Source organism: Lactuca saligna, chromosome 5, assembly GCF_052625555.1.
Source record: "Lactuca saligna cultivar CGN05327 chromosome 5, ASM5262555v1, whole genome shotgun sequence".
Classification (NCBI taxonomy): Eukaryota; Viridiplantae; Streptophyta; class Magnoliopsida; order Asterales; family Asteraceae; genus Lactuca; species Lactuca saligna.
In genome coordinates this window covers 47,868,202-47,883,444 of record NC_136421.1, presented here as the reverse complement: position 1 = coordinate 47,883,444, position 15,243 = coordinate 47,868,202, and the positions used below count along the sequence as shown (strand labels likewise).

The window sequence follows — 15,243 nt, the reverse complement described above, 5'->3', positions numbered from 1 at the left end:
TTGCTAAAATCATAGAATCCTAGAGATTTAGCATAAATCTCAGAATTAATGTTGTTTATCTCAGTTCCAAATTATGACTCGTCATAGTGTTACAATTATTGACGTTGATAATGATTTCATCAAATGCCAAAAAAAATGTGTAAAATTATGAATACTTTGAAGTTCATATGAGTACTTACTTTGTTTCATCAAATCTCTTGAATGCACAAAATGCACATCCATTTTTATTTATTATGAATTTATGATCGTGTTTATAATTTATTATTGTTGATTTTCTAATAATATATAACATAACTTACCAAATTCATTCACACCTTAATGAATATTTCTATAAGCTTTAGACAATTCTAAAATTCAATACATAATTAACCTAAACCTTTAACTACGATCTTAAAGATGATTTGAATCAATTAGTAGTCAAGTCATACGCTCTCTTCTTTCATTCGGAGCCACTGAATCAGATTCCCAAGCACTATCTCCACGTCATCACTCTTCTTCATCAACTCTCCTGCAATCTCAGCAGGCGTCACTTCAACCTTCTTCAACAACCCTTCAATCTCTCCAAACAATTCCATCTTTTCCTCCTCTTTAACCTGCAAATAAGTAGACGCAAGCACCTTGAACCCACCATAACTACAGTACGACATCTCCACCTCCACATCCATCCGACCTGGCCTCAACAATGCAGCATCCAATCGCTCCTTGTGATTCGTCGTGAACACGATGATCCGCTCATCCCCACAACTCGACCACAATCCATCCACAAAATTCAGCAGCCCAGATAAAGTTATCTAAACAAAACCATAAGCAAGCATCGATCTCTTGCCAATTGATAGTATAACAACGAATGTGAATCTAATCTTACCTTATCGTCGTCATCCCCATTTGGATTTTGACCTTCTTCCTTCTCAGATGCCCGACTCTGTAACCCTATATTGCAATCGATGTCCTCGATTACTAATATAGATCGATTTTTTGTGCCGATCAGTAACCTCCGTAGATCTGAATTGCATTGGACTTCCTTCAAGTCCAAATCATACACGTCGAACTTGAGATGGTTAGCCATGGCTGCAACCAAACTCGATTTCCCAGTACCTGGTGGTCCGTAGAACAAATACCCTCGTTTCCAAGCCTTCCCAACTCTTCTGTAATAATCTTTCCGATTTACGAACATGTCGAGATCCTCCAGAAGCTCTACCTTCTTGTCTGGATCCATAGCCATGGTTTCGAATGTCGCCGGGTGATTCAGAACCACGGAGCCCCAGTAATCGGTTCCGTTGTAATCAACCGTGTGTAATTTCACTGTCTTCTTCTCGTCCTTGATTTCCTTGGCTTTTTTTAATACATAAGGTAGATACTGCTTTAACACTGTTTCCTTATGCTTCTTGTGAAAACTTAGCTCGAAGAACCGAAGTTCAGATCGAGCATTCGAATTGGCGGGGACCTCGATCCGTTCGGTCAGCAAAGTCCACTTGCATTTCATGGTTTGGAAGGTATCGATTATGGGTTGGTTGCGATCGACCTTGACAGTGAGTTCGTCGTCCTTTTCGGGTTTACTAACTTTGATTCTGTGTGTGGAGGGAGATAATTTGGAGCCTAAGTAAACATTGGCGGCTTCGAAGAGTTGGTCGGGGGTGAGTCCATCGGATTCTTCGATGACGACGGTGAGTTCGGCGGAGAGGCGTTTGAAGAGGGCTTTAATGTAATCGGTTGGAATGAGATCGGAAGCGATGGTTTTGAAGAGGAAGGCGGAGGCGGTGAGGGACGCGGCGGCTGATAAGACGGTTTTGGGTGCTGGTAGGGATTCGTATGAAAACATGGCGGTTGGAAGGTTGTGCTCTGAAACTTGAGAAAGAAGGTTGTAGAAACGGATTTTGCGATCTCTTTTTTTTTTTTTTTTTGAATAATTATATTTTATTCTTTTACTTGGCCAACAATTCAAATAAATGATTTAATTAAATTTATTTTAAATAGACAAAACTGCATAAATAATCCTTATGGTTAGTTGAGAATTACCACTTTGATCTAAAAAGGTTTGGATTAGTACCAAAGGTCCAAACTTTTTGATTTTGCTGCGAGTTTGATTCAGTGTTCTATAAAATTTTTCATAATGACTATTTTACCCTTGGTACTTTCTTTTTCTATTTATTTAAATATTTATTCTGATTAAAAGAAAATTAAAAAAGAATATTTATCTCTTTCTCTCTCTCTCTCTCTCTCTCTCTCTCTCTCTCACACACACACACACACACACACACACACACTTAATACTCAACAATCCAAACACCCCATCATCAATCAAAGTTGCTGCTTCCTCCCTCCACCGTCCCCATCTCCCTTCACAGCCTTTCTCGTTGACGAGCATCAGAACGACACACAACAGGCAGTTGGGAACGTTGCCTGCCACCACCATCTTAACCCACCTCCTCCTTCGAGTACCATAACCCCTCCATCACCGGTGTTACCTCTCACTCTCTTCATTCGTTGTTCACAACCGAAGAAGAGGAAGAAAGAGGCAAAGCTGCCACCGATCGATGTTGTTGTCGTGAGTTCAATCACCATCGATTGTCATCGCCGCCTCCCTCTCCCTCTCGTTTTCTTTTTCTGGTTTTTATTGAAACACCATTCCTAATTTGGGGATCTTTCTTGGTCTTGATCTAGATCACTCTATGCTTTTTCTAATTGAAGTGTGTATTGAGTGGATTATGTTTATTGTTTAAGTTGCAGATTAAATGAAAATAGACAAGGAAGAAGAGACTCAGGGTGTTTGTGTTTGGTTTGTCAGTCAAACGAAAAGGAATGGGTCTTCGATTCCCATCTGATCGGAGACGACAAGGGACCGAAAGCAACAACAATCTTCTTTCTTTATTCTTTTCCTGATTCGCTATGAAACACGAAGGAGGAGTCGATTTTTCCGACGGTTTAAGCCTTAAATCGGGGTTATGGGGGTTGAGAAGGGTAGTAACAGCCGGAGAGAGTGCTTGTGGTGGTGTTTCTTGGCAGAATGAGGAAGGGAAGGGGATATGGAGGTGACGGTAATGGGGAACTTGGAAAACATCACTGGTGATTCTAGTTCTTCGACAGGGGAAGGAGACGAATGTGATGACAGTTGCTGAGAAGGGTTGTGAAGGGGTATCGGGACAATACAACAACAATTCCGGGGGTTTTTAATAGTGGGTAGGGATGGCAAAAAAACCCGAACCCGATGGGGAAACCCGAAACCCGATCATTTCGGGTCGGGTAACGGTTCGTTATCGGGTTCGGGGCAGGGAGTGGGTTATCCTCGCCCCGACCCGCCCCGATTATATATATATATATATATATATATATATATATATATATATAATATGTTCAAAAAAATTTGCTGTTAATTGTACACGTTCAAATATAAAATACTTATCGTGGACAATTTTTTTAGTTATTAACAATTTGGTGTTAATGATCATTTTTATGTGTTTTGACGTATTAAACAAAACTTAAATCAAATAATTTTTTATATAACGCCTGGTTTATTTTATTAAAGTGATGCATCATGTTTTTAATTTAAAAGAGTTGCTAGAACATGTATATTTTATAAGACATTGGGGTACCCTAAAAGAGAATAAAGATTTCGTTATCAGTTGTTGTAAACCCGATAAGATACCCGAAACCCGACGGGGAAACCCGAAACCCAATGGGGCGCCCCGATAAGATACCCGAAAGTTATCGGGGCGAGTTTGGGAATCCATACCCGACCCCGAACCCGCCCCATTGCCATTCCTAATAGTGGGTGCTTGTTGGAACTGCTTCTGATTTGAGTTTGTTGTTGTTTGGTTTGGTTTCTGAATATGCATCTAGATCGATTTCATGGATTTTTTTTCTTATTGCTTTATGGGTGTTTATCCATCTAGATCGATTCAAGAATACAAATAAAATTTATGTATTATTATCTTTTGATAATTCAGATTTTTAGGGTATTTTCCATTGTAATGTTCTTGAGTAATGCTCTAGGTGATGATGAGAGAGAGAGAGAGAGAGAGAGAGAGAGAGAGAGAGAGAGAGAGAGAGAGAGAGAGAGAGAGAGAGAGAGAGAGAGAGAGAGAGATTTAATTTAATTTTTTATTTTTTTTAAATTAGGAAAACTATTAAGAAAAAGAGAAAATCATATTAATAAGAGCAAATCCGTCATTTTGAAAAAAAAATCATAACAAATTAGACCAAACAAGCAACAAAATGAAAAGTTTGGATCTCTGGTGCTACTCTAAACTTTTTTGGACCAAAGTGGTAATTTTTAACAAACCATAGGGACCATTTGTGCAGTTTATTCTTTTAAATATCATATCGTAATTATTTCTTGAAAAACTTGTTGTTGCGACAAAGTTTCAATATTTTAGTTTTTAACAAAACTGCTCAAATGGTCCATGTGGTTAGCTAAAAATTCTTATTTTGTTCCAAAAAAGTTTAGACTAACTTCACAGGTCTAAATATTTCATTTTGCTGCGAGTTTGATATAATTTCTTTTGAAATTTTTTATAATGATGATTTTGTACTTATTTTTTATTTTTCAGTTTTATTTTTATTTATTTAGATATTTTTATATGCTTAAAAGAAAAACAAATTACCTTTTTTTCTCTCTCTCTCTCTCTCTCACATTCAAAATAGAAAAACCCATATATATTTTTGTTATACACTTGCAACTAAAAAAAATAAAAAACCCACATATATTTCCTTGTGTTCCATCTATATCCTTGTTTTCTCTCACATTTTTTGAAGCTTTCTCTCTTGATTCTCTCTCTCTCTCACTAAAAGTATGATTTTTTGATTTTTTTGTTGAAATAAACGAAACTCATATTTCTTGAAGTGGAATTTGATATGAAGAATTGAAATCCGATCTGAAGAAGGTACCCTAGATGTCATGAAGCTCGATGTCGTCGGAGCCACATCAAACCTTAGGGTACTGCCAGAAATCACCACCATTCTCCAACTAAGCAAAATAAATTTCAGAAGTGAAAGGAAAAATGTAACATTCAAAAATTTCAAGAAAATTAAACTTTTCCAAACCAACTAAAATCATAATCGTTTACATTGTAGTTTTCAAAACATGTTCATCATCAGAGTTATTCCCAAAATCACAAAACATAACATGAGGAGGTGCACGATCAAGCATTTGCCTTCCCACGATCATCTGAGGTATCTGAAATGTAACCCAAAATTGTAAGCTCAACGCTTAGTGAGTTTCCCCAAAATACCGCCACAACACATAATCATAGATATCACAACAATAACATGCATACATAACCTTCAGCATGTCTGGACCGTTCTCCGGGCCTTCGGCCTGACTGGTTCGCCTCACAGACCTTCAGTCTATCCAGGCCGCCCTAGGTCTGTTGGCCTTCTGCAACACAACAGGACCGCCTCAACCCATCCATCCACCACATATCCACATATAATATAACCATACATAGCTAGCATATATAGACAATCATACAAGTATAACAGATCCTTATAACAAAACACATCCTATCTACCAGGATGCCATTCTAACATATCACTACAACATAGAAATCATATAATAACTTGGATTAAATTGCAAAAGGGCCGGCCTTAGTGCTTTTGACCCGAGAGTATAGTGAGGACAACTTACCTCACACTGATGAACCACACAGACAACCTCCGACTACTAGCCCACTAAAATCCCAAACTATTACAACAAATAAACATCCAATTAATCATTGGATTACCATCCCTGACTAATAACCCAAACGTAGGGTAAATGGCCACTTTACCCTATCCATAATTGGGCGAAGACCCAGGCCTAATTCTTGATCCAAAAAGTCCAAAGCTATACAAGGCCCATCATTGGCCCAATTTTCCAAATTGGGCCCAAACTCCTTATTAGGCCTTATCCTAAGGTCCAAATCCTCAATTGGCCCAAAACATTCATACTCATGTTGTAACACTCTAAAAATTCAAGCCAATTTAAACTTTTCAAAAACCACCCAATTTCATTAAGTTATTACAAAAAGGTTTTCAATACATTTATTATCAGAGTATTCCCAGAACCATATCATAAAACAAGAACATGAGGAGCGGTACGATCACGCCTTCGCCTTGCCATGGTTTCCTGAGGTACCTGAAACATTTAAACCACAACTGTAACCCCGAAAGCTTAGTGAGATACCCCCAAAACACCAACCATAGATACCATACGCATAACATATCTTAACAGAATAGAACAACCATGCACTTCGGGTCTACTGTGTGACTGGTCTGCCGCACCGGGCCTTCAGTCCACCTGGTCCACCCTTTGCGTCTAGCCATATACATCGAGTCTACAGTGTGATTGGTCCGCCCACACCGGGCCTTCTATCCACCTGGTCCACTCTCTGAGTCTACAGTATGACTGGTCCGCCTGCACCGGGCCTTTAGTCAGCCTGGTCCACTCTTCGAGCCTCGACACGTCTGGTCCGCCCTCGTGGGCCTACATCCTATTTGGACCGTTCGCTGGGCCTTCGGAATATTCGGTTTGCCCTAGGTGTGTTGGCCTACAGCACAAAGCAGGACCTACCTCAACCCAACCCAAGTCAACCAACCATGTGCACATAAACATATAACCACATAATAATTAATCATCAATCAACCGATCTAGCAGATCACATACATAACATACTCCAAATAGGATACCGAACTAACCGGTCACTAATATAGCATCATCCTATGTACCAGGATACCGACCTTAACCAGGTCTCTAACATATACCATCCTAACTACCAGGATGCAAACATAGCAAAGCAATAACATAACAACAATACCCGGATTACAATCCGATAAAGGGTCGGCCTTGGTGCCTTAGACCCTGTCGATATAGTGAGGATAACTCATCTCGCAACTGCTGACTGAAGAGATAAGATCACGCTGCTCCAACCTCCGACACAAACTCCACCACTGATCAATACCAAATGGCTGAACTCAATAAATACCAATAATTACCAAAATACCCTTGGAATTCAATTGGTCAACTCTTGGTTAAAGTCAAAGTCCTCAGTCAAAGTCAACCTGCCTGACTGACTCTACTCGCCGAGTCAGCCCGCTGACTCGTCGAGTCCCTATACTCTTAAAACTCCCATATCGCGACCTAACTCGCCGAGTCGCCCCAAGACTCGTCGAGTCCCACAAACTCTGAGACACTTTCTGCTCCACTCACTGAGTCGTCCCTCGACTCACCATTTCACAGCACAACCAAAAAGGTTAGGACTTCGCGACCAGACTCATCGAGTCCAAGAACAGACTCGCCGAGTGCAAGACAATCTTCAACAGACTCGCCGAGTTGTTCTTCCAACTCGTAGATTCCCTGCCTATCTTCATCCAACTCGCCAAGTACACCCATGTGACTCGCCGAGTACCTCTAGTTCTTAATCCATACAGTGGCTCCAATCCATAGATCCAACCTCCTACAACCTTCCCCACACGTAAAGGTGCAAACTTTACATGTAACCATGGGGAAAAAAGACCAAAATACTCTAGGGCTAAGGCTTAAGGCAAAGGGACTTCACCAACCACTCTAGGACAACACCTTTACAACAAATAGGATCATTACAAGCTTGGATCTGAAGTTTCAACTTCAGATTTAGCTTCTAAACTCGAAATTGATTCCACTCAAGCCATAATCTCCAAAATAGCAACCAAGAACAAATCTAGAAGAAGGAAACTCAAGGTAACCGATTGTTACCTCATAAATGATCCAAAGGAGGAGTAGATCCCTGATCTACAATGATATCCAGATGCTAGCCTCTTGATCTTCAACCTTCTTCTTCTCAATTTCTCTTCCCAAGCTCTAATTCTTCATCAATGGAGGTTATACATAATTTTAGGGTTTTCTGGGTATTGGAAGGTAACAAAGAGGCTGAGGGTGGGTTATGATGTCCTTTATATAGGGCACAACCCCGAAAATTAGGGTTCTCTCCACCCAGCACAAACTCGCCAAGTCACTCCTCCGACTCGCCGAGTTGGTCACTTAACACATGACCAGATTCGCGACCTGACTCGCCAAGTCTACCCATTGACTCGCCGAGTTGGTCTTCCATATTTACACTAAGCATCCTGAACTTTTCTCTTCTGAACTCGGGGTGTTACAATTCTCCCCTACTTAAATTAGGCTTCTTCCTCGAAGCCTGCTGCAACACACAATTCTAATAACCATAACCCCACACTGCAACCTCGGATCTCTACTGACTCAGATCCTTCCAATCACTGCTATCATCCCAAAAACGATCCAACTCCTTGCTTACCGATTCATATCAACTGTCTCAAGCCAAGCCCCGACTCTTTCCTCTGATAGTGATACTTATCACTCTTGATCTCCATATACACTTGCCTCTCGCAAGACCAGATAATACCCTGAACCATCGAGTTCTAACCGGGTATTCACTGTTACCAACTGTTATCCTTTGCCTCGTTTAACACAACCTTATCGAGTTCATTGCTGGGACTTATCCCTCTCCCTTTCCGAATTCGACTCCACTCTTTTCATGATGATAAGATGATACATCCTTCAGCTCCCGAGCACCCTCATAAGCTCTCTTCCGCAATCGCATAAATGTGCTGACCCTGCTCTAGCATCCTTGTGTTGGGAACCCAACACACTGACGGTACCTCCAGACATCCCCCAGGATGAACTTCCACTACATACATAACCTCCTGATCACAATCATACCGAGAATCCAATACTCCACCCTTGCATCCCTTTTGAACTCTTCTGGTTCTTCATCACTGGAAACCCTTCCGTGATTCCAACCGACATCCAACCCGGATGTACTTCCATATCATTGGCACAACATAATGCCCAATAACCATCTTGAAATACTTCCAATCATCCTTTCCCGCTACTGCTCACACTTCCGTGAATCAACAATCCTTCTCGGAGTTACATATCTTTCCATTTCCTTATCCAAGGAAATCTACTTGCCAACCTCGCCACTTCAGACAAGTTCCACGGTGTACACACCCCACTCTACACTATCCCTTGTAGAGTACCCGCTACTCCGTGCATCGCACATGCCCTGCATCGACTCGCAAGGACTCTCGAGTCCATGCACCGCCTCCCACTAACATGATCAATACCTGGGGCCAGACCTACTGGTTGCCATTGCATCGCAACATACTCAATCCATCTACTCATATAGATCTATCAACACCTACCGAGTCTTCAGCATGATTGGACCGCCTTACCAGGCTTTCAGCCAATCTGGACCACTCTCAGAACCTTCAACATGTCTGGACCGCCCTCCAGGGCCTTCAGCCTGTCTGGACCGTTCTCTGAGCCTTCGGCCTGACTGGTACGCCCACAGGACTTCAGTCTCCCCAGACCGCTCAGACTATCATATATCATCCCAAACTATCCTTCCTGGGATTCTCTCCCGAACATACTGTTCTAGCCCTCAAGGGGTTCCAAAATCTAACTCCATTCTGATCCTGGAATCCTTTCCATGGCCTAACCCAGGCCTAACATCAAACACTATCTAACCTGAATCCATGGTCTGCTCCCGGCCCCCACTAGTCTGCCACTTACTCATATCAGCACACACTCTTGGCTGACTGAAACACCGCTGACTTCCAAACAACTAATCAACCTCAATTACTTATCGATCCTCCTGAGAATTTTCCAATTCTCCCCCACTTAGAGCACTGACTACCAACACTGGTGACCCAAATGGCATCACTTATGCATTCTTACTCAACAAATTCTCTTTTACTTGAACTAGGTAAAAACAAGCAGCCTCCACAAAATCACTTATCCGACATCGCACATCTCAAACTCTAAGGGAGCTCGGCTCCTCGCTGAACACTTCTCAAATCGCAATTGCTATACCCGACAGCAAGACCATACAATCAAAATTTGACCATCAATTCCTTGGATGCTAACTGATTTCACGCCTAATTACCGACCGCTCAATAATACCATAAACCCGAAAGATCGAACGGATACAATACCATAAATTATGCGAACAAGACTAGCATATATAATACTCCATAACAACCATAAGATAACAAGATATCATGAAGGAAACATAGCCGCAACTGCATCCGGCTCTGCCCTGACCTCCTCTGCTATAAGCTAAAAAACACGCCCCTGAGCCCTCGGGGGCTCTGCTCCACCCTGACCTCCACCCGTAATCCTCAAAGTGGCCGATGCTGGAGCCTGCACCGGTCCTGCAGTAAGCTGTGGACAATTGGCCCTCATATGACCAACCCGATTACAATGATAACAAATCCTCATATCCCGAACTGGGACTGACGACAATCCCTCGCATAATGCCCCTCTCTCCTACACTTGCGGCACGCACCACCGGATCTACAAACTCTGGTGTGACCCTTCCCGCACTTCCCACAAGTGCGGCTGCTCTGATCTACCAACCTAATATCAATGGTCTTGGACCATTTTGGCACCAGCTGTGACTGTGTCGGGGCCTGCCTCTGCTCCCTCATCTGTAACTCAATCTCCAACTCATGCCGCCGAGCGGCCTCCTGCAACTCCAACAAGGTCTCGCACCTCTATGTAGATACAAACTGCCTAATATCCCTCTTGAGCATACTCAGATATCGGGACATCTGAGCCTGCTCCGAAGCAATCTCCGGGCAAAACATCGCCCTCTTAGTAAACATTCTGGTGATCTCCATCATCGACTCTGAATCCTGCTTCAGTTCCATGAACTCCTGATCCAACCTTTCTCTCTTTACCCGTGGAACATAACGAGTGTTGAACATCTCCCGGAACTGATCCCATGGAACCGCAGCCCGCTGCGCATCCGAATATGACCCCGTGGTCAATCTCCACCAATCCTTTGCCCCGAGCCTCAACAGTTTCAGGGCACACCTCACCCTCTGATCAACAGGGAATGAGCATGTGAAGAAACATCCCTCCATGTCGGAAAACCATCTCATAGCAACGAATGGATCCTGAACAAAGAATGGTCACGACATGATTTGGGTAGTCATTGATCGATTCACTAAGAGTGCGCATTTCATAGCAGCCAAGGAGAAATGGTCTATGGAAAAGCTTGCGAATTCTTACGTAAAGGAAATTGTGAGGCTTCACGGTGTTCCGTTAACAATTGTGTCGGATCGTGATAGTCGTTTCACCTCGCGATTTTGGAAAAGTCTACAAGAAGAATTGGGTACCAAGTTGTGTTTAAGTACAGCTTACCATCCGCAGACCGATGGTCAGAGCGAACGAACGATACAAACACTTGAAGATATGCTGAGAGCATGTACCTTGGAATTCCTAGGTAATTGGGATGAACATTTACCTTTGGTAGAATTTTCCTATAATAATAGTTTTCACTCGAGCATAAAGATGGCACCTTATCAAGCCTTGTATGGACAGAAGTGTCGTACGCCGTTTTGTTGGCTTGAGGCTGGGGAAAAGCAGTTTATGGGACCGGAGATGGTTCATCAGACTGCTGAAAAGTTGAAAATAATTAGGGAAAGAATGTTAGCAGCTCAAGATCGTCAAAAGAGTTATGCTGACAAAAAGCGAAGACCGATGAATTTTGAAGTTGGGGATTCGGTTTTGCTTAAAGTCTCGCCGTGGAAGGGACTTATAAGATTTGGTAAAAGGGGAAAGTTGAGTCCAAGGTTTATTGGACCGTTTAAAGTTCTTCAGAGGATTGGGAACCAAGCTTACAAGCTCGAACTACCAGAAGAACTAAATGGAATTCATAACACTTTCCATGTGTGTTATTTGAGGAAGTTCACGGGAGAAGTTCCTGACATAATTCCACTTTCAGAGTTGAGGATTGATGAGAACAAAAGGTTGATTGAAGAACCAGAGGCAATTGTTGACCGAAAGACTAAGAAATTGCGACGTAAGATGATGGAGTTAGTGCTTGTCCGATGGAAACACACGAATGGGCCAAATCTCACCTGGGAGACGGAGAGTGACATGAGGAGTCGCTATCCGCATTTGTTTGTTGATGTGTGATTCTGGGGACGGAATCATTCTAAGGTGGAGAGAATTGTAACGCCCGTGTTTCTGGGCTTGCCATTTTTAGCAATGTAATAGTCTAGGTTAACCTTTGTAACTCAACTTGAAATAATAAGAATGTATTATTTGTGAATTATGTGAATTATGTGATTTATGTGTTTATTTTCTTGATTTTTATAATTTAATGAATTAAGAATGAAATAAGCGTCAAAATTAAAGTGTGAGATACGCCCGATATCTTTGCATAAAGTTGTAGTGGTCGAAACAAGGATTTCGGAGATATAAGGAATGCCAAAATCCGAGTTATAACGAAGAAGTTATGACCTGTCGAAGTTTCGAGACAGAACCGGCACGACGCCGAGTGACGTAAAATATGAATTTAAGATAGAGCGATATTTAGCCTTAGCGATCTAAACAAAAGTCGTAGATTTCGTTAAACTGAGAGCGTGCATAAAAGGAACGCCCAAATCTGACTTCGTATAAGGAAGTTATGATTTTCTGAAGTTTCGATGTGGCAGTATGCAGCCCGAATACTCGATTTGAGATCGAGCGGTTTTTAGCTGAAACAATCTAAATGAGAATCGAAGATCTTGTTGTTAGTAGCGAAGCAATGAAAAGTTAGGCGAGAATGGACGTCAGACGAAGAAGTTATAAATTTATAACGAAGTTTTTCTGTCCCGGCCTTCTAAAAATAAATAATAAAAATAAAAGTCAAAATTAGCCGACGGAGTCTAAATGAAAGTTGTAGAGTACGGTCTGACCTTCGCGTGGATATAAAGAACGTCGAAAACGGAGCTCGTATGCGAAAGTTACGCAATTTAGAAGTTTGACAAGTCAATTACGCCCCGCGTAATTTGAGTACGCCCCGCGTACTCAGTCGGATGCAACTTGTCTGACCAATACTCGAGTGCCACCAGTCGACGCACGCAGTGACGTCAAATTACGCCCCGCGTAACCCGAGTACGCCCCGCGTAATTTGAGTACGCCCCGCGTAATCCCAGACCCAGCAGCCTATAAATAGAACTCGAATTCAGCCATTTTCTCTTGTTCAAACTCTTCTTTCTCTCTAAGCTTTGCCTCGTTTTGCGTGCCGTTTATACCCCGAAGCCCCGGTAATATTCTCGAGCCCCGAAGCAAGATCCGAAGCCCCGAGAATCCCGAAGAGCGTTATTCCCGAGTCGAAACGCTGCCCGCGAGGAGCCCGGTTTTGTGAAGATCTTCCAGATCTACGGAGAAACACCTCTTCTGCAAGCCGTAGTGCTGCCCGATCATCTTCTGATCAGGTGAGTGTGTAGTTACTTTCATTCCAACACAATATTATGAAGTATTTCCTATAAAATACGTGTTATGTGTATATATTTGGTTGTTATACGTGTGAGTGTATATTCACTCTCTTCTATCTTATAGATCTGAAGTATTCTCTATGAAATACGTGTTATGTGTGTATGCCTCATCTGTTATGTGAAAAATGTTTTGATTGAGCATGCTATACAGGTTTTGAAACTACGTATAAAAATGTATATTTTATCTACTAATATGTTGGGTAGAATATGGGTAGATAGTTGGTGTGTAATAAACAGATGAGAGGCCTCGATGTTGTTTTGATCCAGTCATCTAGCGGAATTTAGATGACGACCACAGACTTTTCTAGATAGTCCAGTGGAACGCTAGCAGGCTCATAACCTGTAGGTGTTAATGAACTTGGGTGTTCATTCGCTGTATTCCATCCCCCCATGGTTGCCTTATTTGACTTATATTGCTGAGGAACCCCCGAAGCATGTGTAGTCGCCCCGATGAAATATTCTTAGACTAGGTCCCTTGTGTTAGTTATTTTAGGGACATAAAGTGAGAATAACGGGAATGGGTAACTGGGTTATTGTTGGTTGATAATAATTAATTTAATTATTTATTGTGGGTTGAAAACCCTATATGCTCACCAGGCTCCCAAGCCTGACCCACTCAGTTGATTTATTTTACAGGAAGTGGCGCAAGAGCTTAAGATGGGCGAACATCAAGTTGTTTTGTTTACAAGTCTGTACATGTATATATTTGTTGAAAGACTTGTAATGCTATCGTTTATGCTTTATGATCTGTATCGGAACATGACATCCCGACTTTTGATTATGAAATGAAATCACATTTCTTTATGAAATGTTTTGATAAATATCTATTTTATCATGTTTTGTTTTTGGGAACAAATTCCGCATCTCTTTTAAAATTAAAAGGATTTACTCTGAAAAATTATTTTAAAAAGCATAAATGAAATCGGCCTTTTCGGGCCGAGATTTTGGGGATGTCACAGTTGGTATCAGAGCATTAGTTTAAGCGAACTAGGAATTTGTAGAATTTCTAGACTTAAACTTAGAATGCTAAGTGGAATTTTGAGATGTGTCTGTTATGTTTTAAGACACAAGCACTAGTTTATTTTAGGAAAGTTGCCTAAAATGCTTTATGTGCTAAATGTTATATGTTGCCATATATGATATTATTTGTTCGGATCTATGGTCTGTTGCCGACCGGATCTAGAAACCTTATGTGTGTAGGATTCTAAGCGTACGTCTACGATATTAGAACTAGCATGTAAACGTTTCGGAGTGATAAGGATGATTTGAATATCTATCGTGAATAAGGATCTAATTTCACCTTATTCGGTGTGTAGATCAAAAATGGTGAGAACAAGAAGTGGAGTTGGAAATGCTGATTAAAATAGGAATCAACCACCAGTGATTGAACAAAGACCTGTTGTAGCAGCAGCACCTGAGCCAATAACCATGGCTGGTGTGCAATTGATGATTCAGACGATGTTGGATCGTCAGATGGAGGAAACTAGACGGTTGCTTCAACAAAATCGTGAAGAACTGTCGATTCGTGTGGAAGAGCCTGAATTAAATGAAGGGCACTCGGAAGGTGGAAACTTCAGTGGATCAGTCGGTCAAGCCAACCCACCGATAGTTAGGCAAGATGACCGCGATGGAAGGAATGATGGAATGGGATGCAAGTACAAGGACTTTTTGACTTGCAAACCATCAACCTTCAATGGAAAGGAGGATCCGATTGGGGTTATGGATTGGATCTCTGAAATGGAGCTAGCCTTCATGACGTGTGGCTGTAGAGGTAAGTTGCAAACCATCTATGCTGTGCGTCAATTCCGAGGTGGAGCCGTTCGTTGGTGGAACACTCTAGGGAAGACTTTGAGCCCTAATGAGCCACTGCAATTGTCATGGGCAGAGTTCTTGGTGCAGTTTAAGCGCAAGTTCTGCTCGGCTCAAAATCTGTTGGAG

At 41.8% G+C, this 15,243-nt stretch overlaps 1 protein-coding gene across 1 annotated transcript; it reads right to left on the bottom strand.

Moving 5' to 3' along the window:
• Positions 1 to 282: 282 nt before the first annotated feature.
• On the bottom strand, positions 283 to 1,819 carry LOC144998213 (protein HYPER-SENSITIVITY-RELATED 4-like). The gene is made up of 2 exons (XM_078958028.1): positions 866 to 1,819; positions 283 to 791 (listed from the first exon to the last, which is right to left on the bottom strand). The coding sequence occupies exons 1-2, from the start codon at positions 1,817 to 1,819 to the stop codon at positions 423 to 425; spliced, it is 1,323 nt and encodes a 440-aa protein (XP_078814154.1). The 3' UTR covers positions 283 to 422.
• Between the last annotated feature and the right edge of the window lie 13,424 nt (positions 1,820 to 15,243).